Source organism: Notolabrus celidotus, chromosome 9 (assembly GCF_009762535.1).
Source record: "Notolabrus celidotus isolate fNotCel1 chromosome 9, fNotCel1.pri, whole genome shotgun sequence".
In the NCBI taxonomy this organism is placed as follows: domain Eukaryota; kingdom Metazoa; phylum Chordata; class Actinopteri; order Labriformes; family Labridae; genus Notolabrus; species Notolabrus celidotus.
The window spans coordinates 31,548,571-31,569,515 of NC_048280.1; the positions used below are offsets into that span (position 1 = coordinate 31,548,571).

At 42.7% G+C, this 20,945-nt stretch overlaps 2 protein-coding genes across 6 annotated transcripts in view; one reads left to right on the forward strand and one right to left on the reverse strand.

The window, feature by feature from the left end:
* Positions 1-13,272, forward strand: part of mtmr3 (myotubularin related protein 3) — a 38,640-nt gene extending 25,368 nt beyond the window's left edge. The window contains exons 15-20 of one of the 3 annotated variants that reach the window (XM_034691750.1): positions 509-679; positions 1,205-1,350; positions 1,798-3,331; positions 3,470-3,580; positions 3,749-3,837; positions 8,751-13,272. In XM_034691750.1, coding sequence (XP_034547641.1) covers positions 509-679; positions 1,205-1,350; positions 1,798-3,331; positions 3,470-3,580; positions 3,749-3,837; positions 8,751-8,922 — 2,223 coding nt within the window. In that variant the 3' untranslated portion in view covers positions 8,923-13,272. The remainder of the gene's footprint in view (positions 1-508; positions 680-1,204; positions 1,351-1,797; positions 3,332-3,469; positions 3,581-3,748; positions 3,838-8,750) is intronic. The other 2 variants (XM_034691751.1, XM_034691752.1) reach the window with 2 other exon arrangements.
* A 77-nt stretch (positions 13,273-13,349) lies between these two features.
* Positions 13,350-20,945, reverse strand: part of LOC117818917 (citron Rho-interacting kinase) — a 61,031-nt gene continuing 53,435 nt past the window's right edge. For 2 of the 3 annotated variants that reach the window (XM_034692057.1, XM_034692056.1), the window contains 11 exons: positions 18,461-18,541; positions 18,155-18,290; positions 17,761-17,900; positions 17,563-17,655; positions 16,293-16,401; positions 15,904-16,032; positions 15,716-15,796; positions 15,544-15,622; positions 15,280-15,468; positions 14,710-14,998; positions 13,350-14,581 (listed from right to left, as the gene is read on the reverse strand). In XM_034692057.1, the coding sequence (XP_034547948.1) occupies positions 14,558-14,581; positions 14,710-14,998; positions 15,280-15,468; positions 15,544-15,622; positions 15,716-15,796; positions 15,904-16,032; positions 16,293-16,401; positions 17,563-17,655; positions 17,761-17,900; positions 18,155-18,290; positions 18,461-18,541 (1,350 nt within the window). In that variant the 3' untranslated portion in view covers positions 13,350-14,557. Of the gene's footprint in view, positions 14,582-14,709; positions 14,999-15,279; positions 15,469-15,543; positions 15,623-15,715; positions 15,797-15,903; positions 16,033-16,292; positions 16,402-17,562; positions 17,656-17,760; positions 17,901-18,154; positions 18,291-18,460; positions 18,542-20,656; positions 20,702-20,945 lie in introns of all 3 variants that reach the window. The other variant, XM_034692058.1, reaches the window with a different exon arrangement.

Here is a 20,945-nt window from a genome sequence, read left to right on the forward strand (position 1 = left end):
TATCAAAGCTCTGAGCATCAAAACTCAAAAGATATTGCATACTATCTGTTGTACCCTGATAAACATCCTTCCTTGCATGCTGTCATGTAAATCATTCTTCTTATCATCATCTCTTGAGGTTTGTCTTTACTAATGAATGTGTGCTTGTCCTTTCTGCAAATTGGTCTCATGGTGTGTGAAAGATGAGACACATGTATTAGCGCAACATGCTATCAAAAAGGTTTCATAATAATTTCTTGAGCAGCCCATCATCCCTGAGTAGAGAGAGGGACAGAAAAAGTGCAAAACCCTCAAAGAGTTACCCAAAATAAAGAGGAACATGTTGGATTCAAACATCCTGCAGCGTCATGGTTAGACGCTTCAGGATGTTTTTCAAGTGGAACAAACATGCCTCTGTTTGAAGCGTGTTTCAGTTAGCTCATATGTCCACAAGGAAGCTCCTGTCATGCTTTTTCTGGTACCTGTTCTGAGTATTTGAGTCCTTGTATGTTTTTGTTTGCATACGCAGGTGAAGCTTGTGCAGCACACCTACTCCTGTCTATTCGGCACCTTCCTGTGTAACAGCGGCAAGGAGAGGGAGGACCGCCATGTTCAAGAGAGGACCTGCTCTGTGTGGTCGCTGCTGAGACCGGCCAACCGCACCCTGAAGAACATGCTGTACTCCACACACTCCGAGACCGTACGTCCTCTGTTTGAGTCTGCCTGTAGTCCTTCAGGAAGTAGTGCTTGTGCTAATATTCTAAATGATGGCTGTCGGCGTTAATCGTGCATTCAGGACCTGAACAAAACAGAGAGAGCTATCAAAGTCTTCAAAAGTCACACAGGGATCGTTGGACTTCAGTGATTAATATTATCTCTGAATAACTGCACAAATTATTGACATTGGTTGGCATTTTGCACATGCACTCCTGCATATTTCTTAAACATGTTATTCTTTAAAAAAAGATAGCAATAAACACTGAAGCACTCTGAAGCTGTCCTACCTCTAAGTCATGGATTCAGACCACGTCAGTGCTGCACTTACTTGAATAATACATCTGAAAGTCAAGATCAGAGAGAGTTATTATAAATATTGTTTACATACCATGGCTGGAGAGTCGTCCTTCCAATGTTCCAAGAATTTCCACAGTGTTATTTTTCAACATTATTTTTGTCCTGCTGTTGTCTGATTACACTCTTAGTGACATTGCAGCTGTTGTTTCAGGTTCTCCACCCAGTGTGTCACGTACGCAACCTGATGCTGTGGACAGCAGTCTACCTGCCCAGCTCCTCTCCAACAACCCCCTCAGATGACTCCTGTGCACCCTACCCTGTGCCTGGTTGCAATCCGGAGGACACGCCCCTGGCCAGGTGAGCCTGGCGCGTTGGCACCCGACCCCTTCTCTTCTTCACTCATGTAAGATCAAGGACTCCCAAAACCAGAGGAGCTTGACTCATGAAGTCCCCTGCTTTAGAAAGTCAACTGTGATCAGGCTCTTACAGCCACAGAGACCGCTTTGTGTTCTGCTTAGCTTGTGTCTCCTGACACTCGCACCGCCTCAGAAGAGCAACAGGATGTTTCATTCTCATGAAACAGTTTATAACAGCAAGCTCTAACTTGAAGAGACCAAGTCTGAGTGTATTTATTTCATTATGTGTGAGCTGTATTTTCTTATTTTGTTAAAGCTGACATTATGATATTGAAAACATTTCTATGTGCAGCTACAGGTTGAATCACTGGGTGTCAAACATGAGGAGCCGTTGTTATGTAACAGAATCTGTTTCCAGTTCATCACTCTCCTCTTGTTTTCCCTTCAGATGCACAAAGACTCGCTCCTTTGACAACTTGCCAAGCGCATGTGAGCTGGGGAGCTCTCTAGCTCCCAACCGCCGCTCCAGTGACCCGAGCCTCAATGAGAAATGGCAGGACCACCGACGCTCTCTAGAGCTCAACATGGCGGTGGGGCCGGATGGAGGGGGGAACCAAGATCAGGAGGTCCTGCCTAACGGAGTGGGGCCTTGCCTGGAGGGAGGGGACTCTGAGCTGGATGAAAGTCCTCAGCCTAGGGTCACACATCCGGAGCTCGTACGCAAAGCCTCTGGGAATCCAGCCGACAACGTAGAGGAAGCCGAGGAGGCAGAGCTTTCTGTAGTGGTGGGTGTGGCTGAGGGTCAGATGGAGAACATCCTCCAGGAAGCTACTAAGGAGGATGCTGGAGCAGATGTTCAGACAGAGGAAAGTACTGTTTCCACGTATGTTGCTAACACTGATGACACAGAGTTGGGTAAAGAAGCACAAGCTGAGGAGGATGAAATGCACGCTAAGGTCAATGGCACTGAGATACAGACAGAAGCATTTGCAAATGGACACCATCCAGAAAATGGTTTGGTGGAGGCGGAAGAGAATGCGTCTTCCCCTCTACCTGCACAGGAAGCAGAGGAGCTGGATCAACAAGCTGCTGAGGTCCCTCAGACTGCAGGAGATCTGGTGGAGCAGGTTACAGAGGACTCTTCTGTACAAGAGGATCTCTTAGATGCACCCACTGAGTCCTGCTCAGGTGAGCCAGATCAGCATGCAGCCCATAGAACTTTAACTAATGGCTATTTGGACAGGTCACCTGAAGAGCACGGTGTGGATGAGCCCCGCCCTGACTCTGAGTCCGACCAGGAAAACAACGAGCAGGTGGAGCAGGTAGATAAGAGAGCCTCTCTGATGGAAAGCTCCACAGAGACTTTAACTGAAGAGGCCTGCAGCAGGTTGGAGCCGCCAGCACATTCCCCTGTTTGTCCCAGTCGTCAGCCCTGCAGTGAAGGCAGGAGCCATCCTCCCGGCACGAGGAAAGAGAAAGGACTGGAGACAGGAGAGCATGGCTTTTTCAGAACTTTAAACGGGGGCGGCAAGCGTCCCTCTGTCAGTGCCTTTCAGTCTTTCAGCGGTGACCTCAGCAGGGATGGGCTTCATAACGGAGACAACTCAGAGGGGGACCCCTGCACAGGACTTCACTGGGCTAAAGGAAACGGGGAGAGGGCCCCTCTCAGTCGACAGGTGTCCTTAGCAAGCTGCAACTCCCTGATCCTCCATCCCAGAGGCAGCTGCTCGCAGCACCGCTGGTGCCACGCCCTGCTTGGCCGGGCAGCGATCAGCCCAGAGCAGCCGTCCCGCAGCCATCTTGATGATGATGGACTAACGCTTCACACAGACGCCATCCAGCAGAGACTGAGGCAGATCGAGGCAGGACATCAGATGGAGGTTGAGACTCTGAAGAAACAGGTACAGGAGCTGTGGTGCCGCCTGGAGAATCAGCAGCACCCTGGCTCCCACAGGATCAACGGAGACATGGGAGATGAAGTGGTAAGATGTTGACCAGTGAACTTTGAGTCAGACATATCCAAAGTTCTTTTCATTACCTGCTGTTTCTGCAGCCCCATGCACTCCTTCCTCATGGATTAAGTTGGTATGATCTTTTTCTCCGTGACTCCTTTCATGCAGACCTCAATGACAGACTCTGAGTACAACATGGACCCCAACTGTTTGTCACGCTGTAGCACGGAGTTCTTCTCTGAGGCCAGCTGGGAGCAGGTGGACAAGCAGGACACTGAGGTAAGCAACCAGAACACGGTTCAGATAGTTTTACAGAAAAACAAAACACTTGGCTTTATTGTTTGAAGAATTAAGACCTGTTCAGAAATGGCAGTGGATATTGTTAGATGGCAGGTGGGCTGCCCTGGAGATGAGAGCTGGGAACTGAGATCAGTCTGTGGTTTGCAGGTGACGCGTTGGTACCCAGACCATTTGGCAGCCCAGTGTTATGGCTGTGAGAGTAGGTTCTGGCTTGCCACCAGGAAGCATCACTGCAGGTAAGTACTGAGAGCTATCTATCTGCAGGAGCCCAAACCTTCAGCCGCTTCCCTGCTGTCCAACACTTCTTAAAGTGATATGTTTACGTTTACTCATCCTCTGTTCAAGTGGAGTTTGTAGTGTCCAGATACATCTTGACTGGGGCTGTGCAGAATATCAAGACATCAAAGTATCATGATATATCTTCTCACAAGAATACATAGTTTCCAACCCTCACATTGATACTTCATATTTCCCTTTAAATGTCTGGTACCACAAGGACTCTGCTCAGGTAGATGTCACTGTTCAGCTCGGAGGCTGGCCCCTAAAGCTGCTGCTTGAGAGAGAGAGAGAGAGAGAGAGAGAGAGAGAGAGAGAGAGAGAGAGAGATGAGAGAGAGAGAGAGAGAGAGGAGAGAGAGAGAGAGAGAGAGAGAGAGAGAGAGAGAGAGAGAGAGGAGAGAGAGAGAGAGAGGAGAGAGAGGAGAGAGAGAGAGGAGAGGAGAGAGAGAGAGAGAGAGAGAGAGAGAGAGAGAGAGAGAGAAGCAGCAGTCTAATGACTTTAGAGATTACGCTCAGTGAGTGAGTGTCAGTCATGAAAGGAAAGAAGTGAATCTAAGAAACAAGATGTCGTTTTCTGATTGTTGTAAAGGGGTCGAGCTCTTCTAAAGTTTAAAAAACACCTCAAAGTCTTTGCGTAAATGTGCGGGAATAGATTGATTTTGTTTGTATGCAGCTTCTCTTTATTCTACCCAGTGTGTGTGTGTGTGTGTGTCTGTGTGTCTGTGTGTGTGTGTGTGTGACAAATGACAAACTGTTCAGATTCAATTTTTGTTGCGGCTCTTTGGTGTCTCGTTAGGATACACAAGTTACATGGGTTCTTTCAGTCCTGTGCTTTGGGCTGCTGTCTCCTCTCCACTGCTTCATGATCAATATTCAGAAAAGCCCCCAAACATGGACGCATAATCACAAAACCAAAAAGACAGTGAGAGCAGAATCCCTGTACATACAAACGCCACAGTTTGCCTCATTTTCTTGATTTTATACTGACCCATCTTCAGTTTGTGACATGTGTATAAGCAAAAAAGTATGAATGTAATATATAAATCTTGCACAGAGGCGCACACACCAGTAAGATTGTGTCGATTGCAAAGAATGCTTTTTTAAGAAGCAGGTCACATCAGTGAGAACAAACTGAGTTAAGTTTTAAAAAAACAGCCCCAGTTTGAAGATGTTATGAAACTGTTATGAAACTCTACACACAGAGTATAGATTCAGTGTATGTAGGATGTAGTATTGTATGTAGTTGTGTCAGATGTTATCTCTCTTTCCATCACACTTATCTGTAGCGTAAAGCGTGTTAAGTGTCCTCTACTGCTCAGGAAGAGGTTTTCATCCATTGTCTGCCCCTCTCCTCTACAGTGGCAGGGAGCCTGTCCAGGAGGTCTGGTGAGATCTGGCTCCCCTGTCCCCCCCCACTACCCTACCCTCCACCCTCCACCCTCCACCCTTAAACCTGACAATGCTGCATCTTTCTCCTCCTAATCCTTACCCCACTCAACCCTGCTCCTCCCCCCTTCACACGGAGTGCCTCCATTCTGTTGTGGTTGTCAGTAAATTCTCAGGGGGAAATCTCCCTTTTTTTCTGGGATGCGTTAACGTGAATGTTCCTCCCGCAGCACCAGTGTGGCTACGTAGCAGTTTTTGATTGGCTGTGTCTGTGAACACGTTGTTGATAACGGTGGGAGAGCTGGGATTGGTCAAGGGCTCATTCTTACTTCACCTTTAAAATTCAAAAGAACAAATATTGAAACAATACTCCTTCAAATTTGCCCTCGTCATCCCACCATAGCACCTCATCCACACCCTGCCCTCCCACCACTCACCCTCGTTACCCTCACCCGGCAGCATGCTGCCCCAAACCAGCCCTCTGCATCTCACCTGCCAGAAGCACAGCATGGTACTGAGACTACTTAGTCCACTCTGTAGTGTGAAAGGCTGGAGACCAAAGCCTGAATTGTACTTCTGAGTTGAATCTATAATGTAGTAAACACCGTCGGTTCACGCAGAAGCCTCTTTGACAGGCACCTCCTTGAAAATATAACTACTTGTTGTAACAATGGAGATCTCAAGCCCTGTGATCACTACACTGGGTAACATCGTATTTCCTGCAATAACAAGGTTTCGTCACATCGCTTTACCTTGGTCGCACATCCCTTCTCTTCGACGTCTCCTCTCTCCTCCTCTTTGCATTTATTGCAGCACGATCAACCGCTGCTCAACATTTATCAGCTCCAACTCCACATCATACGCTAGAAGAAATCAGCTGTCCTGCACTCAAATAAGCAGAGAATGTAGCAGATCCTTGAAAGTGGCGGTATGACCTTCAGATTAATCACACTGCCAACTAGTGTTGAGGCAGAGTACTGCAGAGCGACTTCGTCATATGAGTATGAAGTGCTCCTGATGGTGTGGGTCACTGGAGTCAATGCAGAAGTATAAACCAGGCTTAAGAGTAAACTGTAGTGTTTTTAAATCTGCTGCAGGTGGATAGGAAGGTCAGCTCTGTGTGTAAATGTGAGCATGGCCTTACACCTGAGTCTTAGCATGGGTACCTTAAGTCTTTAGTGTTACCTGTCTTCACGTCCACTGATGATAACTTGCTGTAATAGGCTGAATTACATGAAGTGACAGAGCATCACTTCTCCCCCAGCATGTTGTGAGCTGAAAACAGGGTACAGTGGTTTACCCAGAGCTCACAGCTTCTAATCTGTCCACTCCTTTAATCATGTGACGCAGGGATCTGCCACAAACACAGTTTTTCTACAGCAGGCGTGTTTTCTCATCAACATCCTTCTGTTAAAATGTAGAAAACAAGGAGAGCTTGTTGGAGGACTAAATACGTCTCATTAGGCCTTCATGATGTGCAAACTATAGGGGATGTGCAATAACACTACTCTGTATGACTATAACTATATGAACAAAAAGAGAGAGAGGGCATTTTAACTTAAACTCACAGACCATATGAGTCTGATGATATTCACACAATAACTGTTTTTAATACTTTTGTTTTATTTGTGAAACGCAAACTTTACAATACAGGTCCGATATTCAAGCATCTTTTTATGTAACATAGTCATATGTATATTTAAGAATAAAAATAAAAATAATATTAAATACAAATAAAAAATGATCAAAATAATAGATTATAATTATAATAATACTAAATACATACATACATACATACATTCATGCATACATACATACATACATACATACATATATACATACATATATACATACATACATACATTCATACATACATACATACATACATACATACAGGCATACATGCATGCATACATGCATACATACATACATACATACATACATACATGCATACATATATACATACATGCATACATACATGCATACATACACACACACATACATACATCTATCAATACATACATACATACATACATACATTGAAATAATAAATATTTATATATATATACTGTATATACATACATACACACACACATACATACATTCACACACACATACATACATACATACATACACACATACATACATACATACATACATACATACATACAGGCATACATGCATGCATACATGCATACATACATACATACATACATACATACATACATGCATACATATATACATACATACATACATACATACATACATACATACACACACACATACATACATACATCTATCTATACATACATACATACATTGAAATAATAAATATTTATATATATATATACTGTATAAACATACATTCACACACACACATAAATACATACATACATACATACACACATACATACATACATACATACATACATACATTCATACATACATACATACACGCATACATGCATACATGCATACACGCATACACATAAAAATACAATTAATATAAAAGATAATAATTATAAATGCATTTTCTTTGTTGATGTACCTCTAATAAGTAGACAGGTAAGCTGAATAAAACAATAAATATAAAATGATAATTAAATTAAGATTAGGTGACGGCTACTTTGAGCTTCATCTGATTTAGGCGTCCATCCAATGGGTAACATGGGACCATTTTCAGCAGGAAAGCATTGCATTTTTACATTAAATAATTTATCTTATTAGGTGTGATAAATTCAGATTCAAGACGATATGTTTGATGTTTGGATAAAAACTCTCAACACTATCAGAAGTTCAATTTCTATATTTTCCTCTTATTTGCTTTGAAGATCCAGCTTTGTCCAGAAAATAAAACGTTCTGAAAACCTAGCGATGAGTCCCCCTGTAGGTCCGGCAGCATTAGTGATAAATGAAGTCACACTCAAGTTACTGTTTTATGAACTCCTGGTGCCCTGCTGTTTAGAGGGTTGAACTTTCATATATTTGTTACCCATTTCAAAGAATTACATCTTCAGTAATACTCCGATGTTTTTGGAGAGACGTGCTGACTCACTAATGGTTGGTGTTGGATTGTTGCTCGCCTGTGTTTTAACATATATCTCAGTTATCACTGAAACTATGATTAGAGAGAAGCTCACCTTGTTATATGCTTACCATACTCTAAGGCTGAGTTCGTACTGCAGTGACTTGGGTTTGAGTCCGAGCTCGGCTTGTTGCTGCATGTCACCTCCTCCCTCTGCTCAGCTTGTCCCAGTCTTTAAATCATGATGATGTGATTTTGTTTTCAGGATGAGTGAGTCTGCCTGTTTGTGATGAGACTAGATCTGAGTAAATAGCAGACCTCTGTGAATAATAATCCTCAATCAAATCCTAATGAATGTAGAAAACCCTGCTGCAGATATAATGGCTTTAATGTATGCAGATGAGGTGCATGGTAACTTGATTTGAAGGTCCACTATTGACCTGTCTGTGTCTCCCTGCAGGAACTGTGGTAATGTGTTCTGTGCCAGCTGTTGCGACCAGAAGATCCCAGTGCCAAGCCAGCAGCTGTTTGAGCCCAGCCGCGTCTGTAAGACCTGCTACGGCAATCTCCAGCTCAGCCCGGCCCCCCTGGACCTGGAGCTGGAGAAACCCATCACTGCCAGCTCCAACTGAGTTTAAGAGGACTGGAAAAGGAGGAGAGCTAGGCTGAGCCGCCAGCCACTGACAAAGGCGCACTGCTGAAGACGAGCACAGGAGCTACACAGAATGTCCCATGTACTTTATGTGTGTGTGTGTGTGTGCTGCAGATGTGGAGTTTAATGTGTATATACAGAGGATCTGTTGGCTGAACAGCTGAATGGTGTCACAGCGTGATGCAGAGCGCTCTGAACAGTGGGTGTGTATAGGGGTTGTGTGTGTGTGTGAGATGGTGTAAAAAGAAAACACACTCATCTCACAAAGGGTTATTTGCAATGACCGGTCTGCACTCAGAGGCCAGAGGAGTGAGAGTGGACATCCTGGTGCCTTGGACCAGGCAGGCAGAGGAGGTGGTCTCACTGTGTCGCTGAAGTCTCTTGGAGGGCTTCGGTACAATCAATCATTACTTTGCTTTTCTTCAGACTTGTTTGTATCCTCGTCTCTCTCTGCTTGGAGGCCGTCTGATCTCTGGAGGATCATGATCAGTAACATGAGAAGGTCCTGCCAGCACTCGTTTGACAGTCCCACAAATATCCAGCTAGCTGACGCTCGCTAATATTGTTCAGAGAGCGTTTCCAAGGGTCAGTTCATCCAACATCTTCAGCTTTCTCTTGTGGTATCACTTGAGTTAAACTGAGGCTGTGCTTTAAGACTGTTCATAATCAATAAATCAGCATTTTTTTTAAATTACATTTTGTTTTTGAATATAAAAAATTGTGGATTTTTTGGGCTTTTTTAAACTCCAAGAGTAGAATTTTAAATAGTTACAAAACTCAAGAAATGAGTTTAACAATGAATTAAAAAGCTGCATTTTTATATTTGAGAGGAGGCTGACACCAGAATAATGTAGTGAAAATCTTGAATTGTTTGAATCTGGCTTATATGCTTTAACTTGGCTATTTGGTAATCAAATAATCCAAAAGAGAAACCAGTTTCATCACACTTCCACACAGCTTGTGACTTTTTTAAAAATGACAGATTGAAACATTATTTGTATCCTCACATTAAGACCTTACTTTGGGTTGAGCTTCAAAAATCCTGGGAAAATAAAATTTTCCTATAATACAACTCAAATAGTTTTTTAGTCATAACCAAGCTTCTTTTTTTGAGAATTTATTTTCAAAGCTCAGTTTCTGTTACATAACATTATCATGTTATTGTTTTAGTCTAGTCCTCAAGTCCCAAATCAACGAAGGGCTCCTTAAAACTGTGATAGTCTCATCTCTTTCTATGGACACTGATCCCTTTGTTTATCCACAGTTGTGTTCTTTTGGTTGAACTGATCCTTTAACATGCCTGAGCTGAGTCTCAACTCATAAAGCAAGTTTGCCTGGAGGGATTTTTTTAAAGCTACACCTAATGAAATGTGTGTACGTCTTCTCTCTCTCTTTCTCTCAAGCAGTTTTGTCTCCATCAGATCTTGAGCTTGTGTTGAGATTCAGCCCAGCGTTCAGAGAGTGCTGGATTCATGGACACAGAGGATTTTTGGGATTTGAACGACCCGTGGTTTCTCTTCCACACTCGCTCAGTAAACTTGCCCACAATTAGGAGAGGATCCTCTTTTCCTTTCAAGGTGAATAACCGCTGAGAGTCTTGCACCAGGAAAAGTTGATCTACTTTCAGCTTTCAGTGTGACCTCTGAACAGCTGATGGCCGCTCGGCTGTGCTGCAGACAGTCCGCTGGAAGGTTACACTGATGTGTTGTGGCGTTGTCGGTTTGTGTCAGACAGCAGATGAGCTTAAGATTGTTTGTTTTCCTGACACGGACTGACTGATTGAGTGTGTAATCTCTCCTCTCAGCCACACCTCCATGCCCTTCTCTCTCTCCACGTCTCCTCTTTGTTGTGTTTACCCAGCGGGCACTGGGAACTGTTGTATTTCAGTCCTGTGGACACCACAAGTGAACTACACACTCTGAGACTTCCACATTACTGGATGTTTCTTTTTTTTTTTATCTGAAAGTGATGTATGACCTCACTTGTGATCTCCACTTTGATTGGCTGAAAAATTGAGGAGAGCAGTGTCACGAGAAATCTGTCCGAGAAGCTTCACAGAGACGCCCCACTCCGCCTAACACCCATTCAATGACCTCCGAGCACACACAAACACATTTTTGTAAAATAAATGAATGAAATAATATATTCAGATACCTATATAGCATTTAAGACAAATGTATTGAATCCTTGAATAGTGGCTCACTTAATTAGTCACCAAAAAGCTTTTTTTCCACTTTGTTTTCTTTTGTTATTAATGGCAGAAAGAAACATATATTTTGCGACCTGTTGAAGACGACAGGAGTGTTTTTTTAGAAAAGTAGGGTGTCCTGTTTTAATGCTGCAGTTCTTTTCCCTTTCAAATGCGATTATTAATTTAATTTATTGAGGTTTTGTTGGATTGATGTTCTTCCTCCAGACAATTCAAACGCCGCAGGATAATCAGTGTTTATATGAGGGGACATGAGCAATTGTTCTGATCTTTGGCTTCACTGTCACTCATCGCTTCTCTTTGGTATCAGCTGATCACAATGGGGACGGCGATACTCGGAGCCGAGAGTGGTCCAACATTAAAGAAAATCTCCCTTCAACACACACACACACTCAAACACACACACACACTTACATTACTCCATTCAAATCCATCTCCAAACAAACACTACCTCTACATGTTAATGTGCACGCACACTTCCACACTGAACTTGGTTGTTCTTCAGATTCACATCACGGAGATGAATGGTTTCTGTGGTCATTAAAAACTCTGTCGGTCAGCCGGAGAGTGAAAGAAAGTTTGATTTCTTTCTGACTGCCAGACTTCTGTTCCTCATCATCCTGCGCGTCGTGTCAGTGGACTGCCCACATGTGTGTGTCACTCACGATGACAAAACCTTGACTATCAGAAAAAAAATGCATAAAGATGAGCGTGTAATTTTCAACATGATACTTTTAATCAAACCGATGCTGTATCCCTGTAACCTAGTGTTCCTGACATCATCTGCTGAATTGAATGTGGTGCTAGAATCAGATGATTGAAGTGTGTAGTGGTGCCGCTGTTTTCACAGAGGTCAGAACAACAAGCATAGTTTGTTTGGCTCACTGCCCTCCCTCCTGCAAAAGTGCTGATTTCTTTCTTTTTTATGTAACAGGGGCGCTTTCACTCGTGCAAATACATAATTAGGACTTGTCTGCCCTTGATAAAAGAGGCGCTGTAATTTAGTTTATTTAATAATGATGAAAAAACATTTGTGTCACAATGCTGCAACAAGAGAGGCATTAACAGCCCTGTTTGGTTTGGTGCCATGACAGCGTCATTTATTGATCTGCAGTCAGAACCTTGACCTCAGACTGATGCCGTCATACGTCAGATTATGCTAATGAAGATCTGGCCTGTTATTCTAATTCAGTGATGAAATGAACAGGTTTATGTTCTCAGGTCTTGAACGCTAAAGAATTATTTTGAATCTGACGTCAAATGATCCTAAATGTCAACAAACAAGTTAATGGAGTTAATTTGCTTTCCTTTTTTCAGTCTGAGGCCAAAGCTCCTTCACTCTTCCCACTGAAACACTGACACCAAGCATGAATTCTTACTCTGTATTTCCACCTTTCGAGGCATGCAGGCCACAAAGCGTGTCTTGTTAAAAAATCCATTAATGTGAATGATCTAAAAAAAAAAGAAAAACAGGCAAATTTTGCACATGACATGAAGTAGACACTGCCACAGAGTGCATCAAAGTAAAAACTGAAAGTGTGTTTTCAGTGTTGTACCCAGCGTGATGGTTGCTGGTCGTTTGTGTGGGGGGGTTGGCCGACACCGCGAACAGGTCATCATTTAACACACGTTGCCAGGATGATCCCTTGCTTTGCTTTTTTTTGCCCCCTCCCCCCAAAAAAGTTCTCTCTGTCTACATTTGTTGTATTTCTCTTCACTCCCGCTCATTTGCTATTAGAGGCGTCAATGCAGCGGCCCAGTAATCACTTGACGTGAGCGTGCGCGCGTGAATGCACCAACCATTTGTGTGACTGTGTGTCTTGAGTGTGTGTGAATGTGTCTCTTTTGGTGGAGACTGGTGCCAAGCAGATTTATTACGGGTCTCTCACAAAAGGGATCACTCTTGCTTTTTGTTTGATTTTCTTCCTTTTTTTTCTCCCTTCTGTTTGATAAGCACTTTGAACCCTCTAATGTCTGTCAGAGGAGTGTGTAGCTGTACATAGCAATTTCCTGTAACAATAAGTGCTCCTTGTTCAGTCTGAATATTTTGTTTTGTTGGATTTACTTTAAAGAGCATTACATTGTTGTAGAATTAAATGAGAAATAAACTAGATAAACCTACTGTGTTGTCTGTGAGTGGCCCCCTGATACCTGCTGTGTCCTTCAAACTGCGGCTACAAACACACAAAGAACAGTCAGACACGTTAATCATGTTTAATGCATGGACTGTGATACAGCCCTGAAAATCAAGAAAATCTTAAACCACTGTCTTACATCAATGTCTACTTATTGAATGCAAATTCAAGTGAATACATGACAGAAAAGAACAACCAATAGAGAGAATCAAGATCCAGAAGTGACAAGTGCTGCTCTAAGTTAGTCATGCTCGTTGCTGTGACGAATGGTGGTGGTCTTACTGGCTCTACAGAAACAATATTAGAAAATAACAACCCCTGACGGCTACTAGACTTCATAATCACTGCACGGGAACGGGACACCTGTACCATAATTAGCAGCAGCAGCAGCAGCAGCAGTGGCAGCGGACTAAGAGCAAGCTGAAGCAGAGTCAGCCAGCCTGACCGCACAACGTCCAGCATCAGAAGCAGAGCTGCGTGTTTCTTGATCTTTAGTTTGCTTAAAACAACACAAGGAACACTCGGAGCTAAACATTGCTTAATTGTTTTACAAACTATGTCCAGACGACAACTGTCAAGAAAGCAATCAAATGCAGTTATTTATCAAAGGCTTTAAAGTCAAGAGGACCACAGATTTGATCCAAAGAAAGAAGACTGGTTGTATAACAAGGTCGTGTTTTTAACTCCTGTTCAAGTCCAATCTCATGTGCAAAGTGTTGCCGTCTCAGACCTCTTTCCTCATCATATTTAAGAGTCTGTTTGATCCTCTGCACAGAGAAGAAACCTCCTATGATTAGATCAGATTCGAGTGAAGTGTTGATATTATTTTTCTTTAACCAACGCCATCAAGAATCTCCCTGCAACTTCTTTAGAAACTCATTTTTAAAAAAATAGACATGGCTCCACCAGCCGACTATTCCCTTTATCTATAAAAACTCAGACAGCAATATATACATCTCTTTTATATCTTATAAAGTAGACTCTATTGATCTGTTGATCAGCAAAGGTTCCCTGCCACCATATCTACTGTGGGATCGCTCCCATGAAAGCACAAGTCAGAGAAGTGGATTGTCACAGGAGACGTCTCCCAGTGCAGGTTTATGAACGAGGAACTACTGTGAGACTGGATTATATACAGGCAATGGGGCTGACGGACTCGGGATGTGTGTGTGTGTGTGCGTGTGCATGTGTGTGTGCTTGCACTCAGAGTGGATCAAGGAATTCTCAAAGGTTCTCTTCAACCTCCAATCAGGAGCGGCCTGGACCTGGACTCAAACCGAAGACTGATCCCACACCTGAAAGACCACAACAAGGACAGGTCATAGTCACAGGGTCAACACTCACTCACACACACTGTATGCATATAACTGGTTCACATCTAACCCACACATTTAAGCCCTCCAGCTGCATGTGAGTACCGTACCTTGTTAACAGGGGCAAGTTGCGTTCGGACAGATCCAGCGTGAAGTCTGGAGCTGTCCCCAAATCTCCCAGGAGACCTCTCCCTGCGGCTGTCTAGCACCCTGCCCGGTGACTTCTCCCTGTCCAGGGGTCGGGCAGGTGACTTGTCCCGTCTGAACTCGGTGCGGCCCTCACGGTAACGATGTGGAGTGCTTGGCTCCCGGTGCAGGCCGTCATGGCTGCCGGGGCCCGAGGTCAAACGCTTGGTAATGTGCTCTGTGTATGTGGGCGGACCTCGCTTACTTGGACTACTGTAGAAACACAGCAATTAAAATAGTGTAATCATAACCAAGGTTTTAAGGAAGAAAAAGAAGATTTCATATTTTCACAGCAGGTGGCACTGTCGGCCCGTCTAATAACAAGAATTCCTGATCTTGGAGGTGTGTTTGAGCTTCAGATTTCAGATGACAGGTTTACATTTATGAGTTTCATAGATATTCAAGTGTTTCTTTTAATCTGTCTCCACAATACAATATGAATACTGTCTTTTTTGTGCACTTTATTGTTTGCTGGAACTCTGAAGTTGGCTGACCCTCTGCTGGAGCCGGTCCTCTGCAGCTCTCCAGACTCTCTAATCAGACTCCCCTTACAGCAGATGACCCGCAGTTTGTTCTGATATGAGGAGGCCAAGTAGATGGCTCCTGAGGAGATGGCTGGGCCCAGGTAGCGAGGGTTGGGGATGTCCAGGTGGGCCAGCACTGTAGGACTGGGAGCACAGATACTGATGTTGGAAATATGGCTGACAACCACAATTAAAATATTTCAGATTCCGTCTAAGGAAGAGCATGTTTCTCACCAGAGAGAAGCATGACCCTGAACCTCAATCACATCCAGGGAGTTGAAGTAGGTGACAAACAGGTAGGGCTCCCTGTAGGCTGAAGAAGAAGAGTACAGGTGTTAAAATGAGAAGCTGTTTCGCAGAAAAGTCGATGCAGCATAACGTAGTCGGAGTCACAAAATGTATTTACCAAAGGAGAGAGGCAGACGGCTCCACTTGATGTCGTCTGTGCGGCTCCTCCGTCCATACATGTCCACAAACACTCCAAACTCTGCCACACAAACACAGCGTCAGTGAACTCCTCAGTGTGCCTCCATTTGACATTCTTTCTTATTAACATCAGACACAGAAAACAATTAGCCAGTAATTAAAACACACCATGAAAGCACAGCAGATACTCCTCCTTCTGCAAGCTGCTGGCCACCTGCATGATGGCGATGGGGAAACTGTGGGACGAGGCTGCAAACACCGCCGAAGCCAGGGACATGTCGTTCTTGTCCAAGAACTCTGAAACATGGGGAATCAGAGGACAGACATTTCTAAACTTTGTCTCTATTTAATTCTCAGCCTTGAGCACCAGAGGTCTGTCTCAGGAACCTTGTTCTTTAAGGTGTCTCCTGATGTTCTAATCTTATCAAAGTCTTCCAGAAGACGGCTGCTACACTTCATTCAGCATCACAGACTATGTCACAATGTTTTTTAGATTCCTTTAACCTTCTTGTTTAATATTTCTAAACCACACTGATGTGTTCTTTTCATGAACTCACCCTCGAGCACAAACTGCTTCATCTCGATCTCGTAGAACGTGTTGGTGCCGATGATGATGCTGTAGCTGGTCAGGTGGACGCAGCTGCAGGGCTCCGGAGTCTCAATCTCCTACAAGATGAAACATGGAGACAGAGTTAATGAATCTTACTCTGCTTATAAACAGTCAATCTGATACAAGATACCTTTCAGAGAACAAAGGTTTTTAAAGATGTTTCATGATTGGGAGGAAAAAATGAAGAATCTCAATCAGTTTTATGAAGGTCAATCCTCAGCTCTACTTTCTAATTTTCAACTGCTGTGTGACCTTTACACATTTTTTTATTATTGCTATGCTGCTGTTTTGGTATAAAGCTTTCTATGACTGCATGATAGGATGTAGTGTATTGTAGAGAAATGCTGAGGTGAAATGTTTTTATCTGGATACATTCCTTGAAATGTATAATCTCGTTTATCGAGGGGGTCCCAAACAAATTATAACAAATAGAGAACAGTACAAAATCTACAACAAACACTAACACTACAGAGAACCACAGACAGACAGACAACCAACTTAACAACAACAACAAAAAGGGGACTGGTACAACCTTGGACTAGGTACAATCAACGAGAGAAAAATAAATAAATAAAGGAGCATTATTCTAAAACATTATTATAATAGTAAAAATTTGAAATAAAGGAATAAATAAGTAAAGAAAATTAAGGAAGAGTAAACTCAACTTTCACCTTGCATACGTTCAAGCATGCAGCCCAAAGTGCTTCACAAAAATACAGACAGAAAACAAAATAAATGATAAAATAATAAGACATAATTACAGATAAAGTACTTAAAAATTAAAAATTAAAATAAATAAGAGTAAAACCCCAAATTAAAAATCAGTTCAAGTTAAAAAGATCAGAAAAATACAATAAATAAATAAGATAAATAAATGTTAAAACAATGATTATAATAATGCAGTCCAGGGATAAAAAAAATTACTCCAAATTAAAAGCCAGATTAAAAAGGCTTAAGTTTACTTTTAAGAAAAGGCTTTACTGAAAACATAAACAGTTTCTATTTTCAGATTTCACTTTGTTGATTTTATTTGTAAGTATTTCATATCACATTCCTCTACCTTGTTTCAGCAGTGTATCATGCTACCTATTACTGCTGTTTTCTGTCTCTGTTCTTTAGTGAAGCACTTCAGGCTGCATACTTCAATGTATGAAATTTGCTTTATAAATAAAAATGAGTTGAGTTTGGTTTGAGATGGAAAACAAAGAACTCCTCACCTTACGGATGCAGTATTTGTTGAGATTATCGTTGTAACGCAGAATGGTTATCTTGTTGGGCATTGCAGCACATATACACGGCCCGTTATCCACCTGTAAAGTATCACATCAGCAGTTTACAGTTAAAGTCTGTCACGTGTTTAACTTATAAAAGAGAGAGTGGTGGAATGTTAACGTGTGGAGGACAGGAGGACCTACTCTTCCAGCAGAGAACAGATGGCAGCCTTTCACGGTCTCAAAGATGTACGGGGCCAGTTCAGACTGGCTGGGTAGATGAGACTGAGCGAGAGACTGTTTCACTCTTTTAATCTCAACCAGACACAACGCCCTTTCATCCCCTGTGAAGAGCACACACACAAACACACACTGAAGTCACGTATTGTCCCGTGCAACAGGGTGTTTTATATCTCAAACTTACACCGACATTATTTGAAATATAGTGTGGGCTTTCATCATAATTTTAATTCTAATTCTAGCTTTTTAATTACTGATCAACATTCCCTCTCTGACTTGAATCAAATCCCCATTTAGACTCTGATCGTGCTGTCCACCAGACGGGATCTCTTTAAAACAACAAAGCCAGACTTCTCACCAACAATCATCAGCAGCTTCTCCTGCTCTTTGATGATATGGATCTGAAAGACTGAGCCCAGGCCGGGGATGTGGGTGAGAGAGTTCTTGATGACGTTAAGGGCGTAGAGACCCTCCTCAGAACCGACCAGCACTATCTGCAGCCAGGCAAGGAAACACAGAAGTCAATGTCATGGGTAAATTATGGAGAGATGACTGCGGCTACAAAACTGCTTCTGCGTTAACGTGTTCCTACCTGTATGAATAGGTAGGTTGATCATTTAAGAAACAAAGAACACATGTGTAAACATTGTGTAAACAAGAGTACCTGATCTGTGAGCGGGAGGGTGCAGTTGATATCCAGCCTGTCATCTCCCTCCAGTTTCAGAAGAGAGTTTCCCAGCAGCTTCTGTAAGAGAGGAGAGAGATAAAGGATGAGAAGGGTCACAACCTCAGCAGGACAAGAGGGGCGGGCAGGAGGAGGAGGAGGATAGAGAGGGCTGGTCGACTGCAGGACTGTGTGCAGGTCAACAGTGTCAGAGGTGGGACTAAGTCACATGTCCATCTCACGCTTCAGGTTCATGGTTAAAGCTTCTCTAAAGACAGGTTTGAAGAACACTTTCAACAGATCCTTTCTTTTAATATATTTGTGAAAGTAAAACATTTAACAGAAAACATGAACTCTCTCTTAAACAGATTAAATAACTTTAAGTGTTTAGTTTAACGTAAATAATGTGTAGAGGTCACAGAAGTGTTCCCTGTTTGTTTAATCAGACAGTGTCGCCTCAAGTGTTTGGAGTGAAATCCCCTAGAGTTGTTACTTCAGTTTACGGCACGTCCAACAATTCATTCTGACAGAGGAAGTTCCAGAAATATATATTAATAAATGTGACTGTATAAGCTAACCCTCTGAAACAAAACTACATAAAATGATGTTCAACAATAATATGTCCACCTCAACCAGCAACATGCAAAGAGTAGCATTTCCTGGAGGCAAGCTAGAGGAAAAGTCTGCCCCACACGACTGCAGCGATTGTTCTGGGCCGTATTTACTTCTGACAGCAAATCATTTAACTCAAATACAATACTCACAATATTAAATGTGCTCTTCCAAAATGTGGAGGCTACAAGGCTACCATTAAAGGTTTATTTCTTGTATCTAGTATTGCAAAACAAATTCACATAGTACTTATACAGATATTGGAGTAAATCATCATCAAGAGTCCCACCTTCATTTCAAAAACCCTTTTCCAGTCACATCAGTAACAGTGGATCCTTAATCTTTGTGAGGTCATTTTGTTACAGTGCACTCGACGAATAATGAATCATTTGAGATACTCTTGATTGGCTAATCTGAATTGTTCTGTTGACTTGCTCTACTTTTCAGAATAGGCTTCAAACTTTCCTTTCTGATAAAGCTTATAGTTAGAGCTGGCTCAGGCTTGGACCAGTTCTCAGTTATGCTACTATAGGCTTAGACTGCCGGGGGAACTGACACACTGGGATCCTGTCTTTCCCCTCTCTCTCCCTTTTTCACTTACTTTAACTCTTCCTGAGCTCCCTTGTCTCATAGGTTCCTCTGAGTCGCTGCTGTGGACTTGCCAGACTCCAGCTGCTACAACAACTAGTATCCGTCTCACCACTATCAGCTCTCCCTCTCTTTATCTCTTTCCAACTCGGTCTCAGCAGATGTGTGTCTAACATGAGTCTGGTCCTGCTGGAGGTTTCTGCCTGTTAAAGGAAGTTTGTCCTTGCCACTGTAAATTGCTAAATGCTGCAAAGTGCTCTGCTCATGGTGGATTAAGATGAGATCAGACTGAGTTCTGTTTAAATAATAGAACATAGAGTACAGTCTAAACCTGCTTTGTTTGGAAAGATTCAGATAACATTTGTTGGGATTTCGTGCTATATAAATAAAGATTGATGGATTGAATTAGCAGCGTAATTATTCAAGTTATTCTGTGAGCTGGCAAACACAAAGAAGATAATAAAACCTTCTATTTATTATTTAGCAGCCCTGGATTGTCAAAATTGAAAAGTGAGGCTGAGTTTATGGTGCTCAATTTGTGACATTTTCCCCCAGATGAGTCACATGACTTGAGTCCCAGTCTCTGAAGAGTGTGCAGTGGACAGCAGGGTCAAAACAGACGAGTACACTAGCAGCTCAAAACCCACTGACTGATCCTTCATCCTCCAGACAGACTGCTGAGGAGGATCAACACAAAGATGATCAAACATCTTGTCGAGAAGTCGTGTACTGAGGTTGAAAACGGGACACGAAAAAAGGGAAGAATTGAAAGCAACATTCAAACTGTAACAACAAAGACATGGAACAGGATGTGACACTGAAGCAGAGGAGAGTTCAGAGGGAGGAGTGGGCACAGTAGGTGAAGTGAGAGCAGAGGGCAGGGTGACCAAACAACACAATGACAGACTCATGCTCCACAGCGTGCCTCATGTAGGATAATATGCAGGTGTGTGGTGGTTAGTACGTCTACACGTCTTTGTCTTTGTTAGTGTTTACCTGAACCAGAGGAGACAGAACCATTTGTCTTTTGGACACAGCAGCCTATGTGTTCAATGAAACCCAATGGAGTGGGCAGAACAGGGCAAATCAACAAAACATGGCCGTATACCGGACAAACAATGTGACACGATGAAAAAGCAACAGACAGCAGAGAGAAAGACAGAGAGAGGGAAAAGAGAAGAAGAAGAGAGGAAAGAAGAAGGGGACAATTAATGACACATATATGTGAACTGGGGGTTATCCATTAAAACTGAAAATTAAATCCTGAATATATTTGCTGCTTATG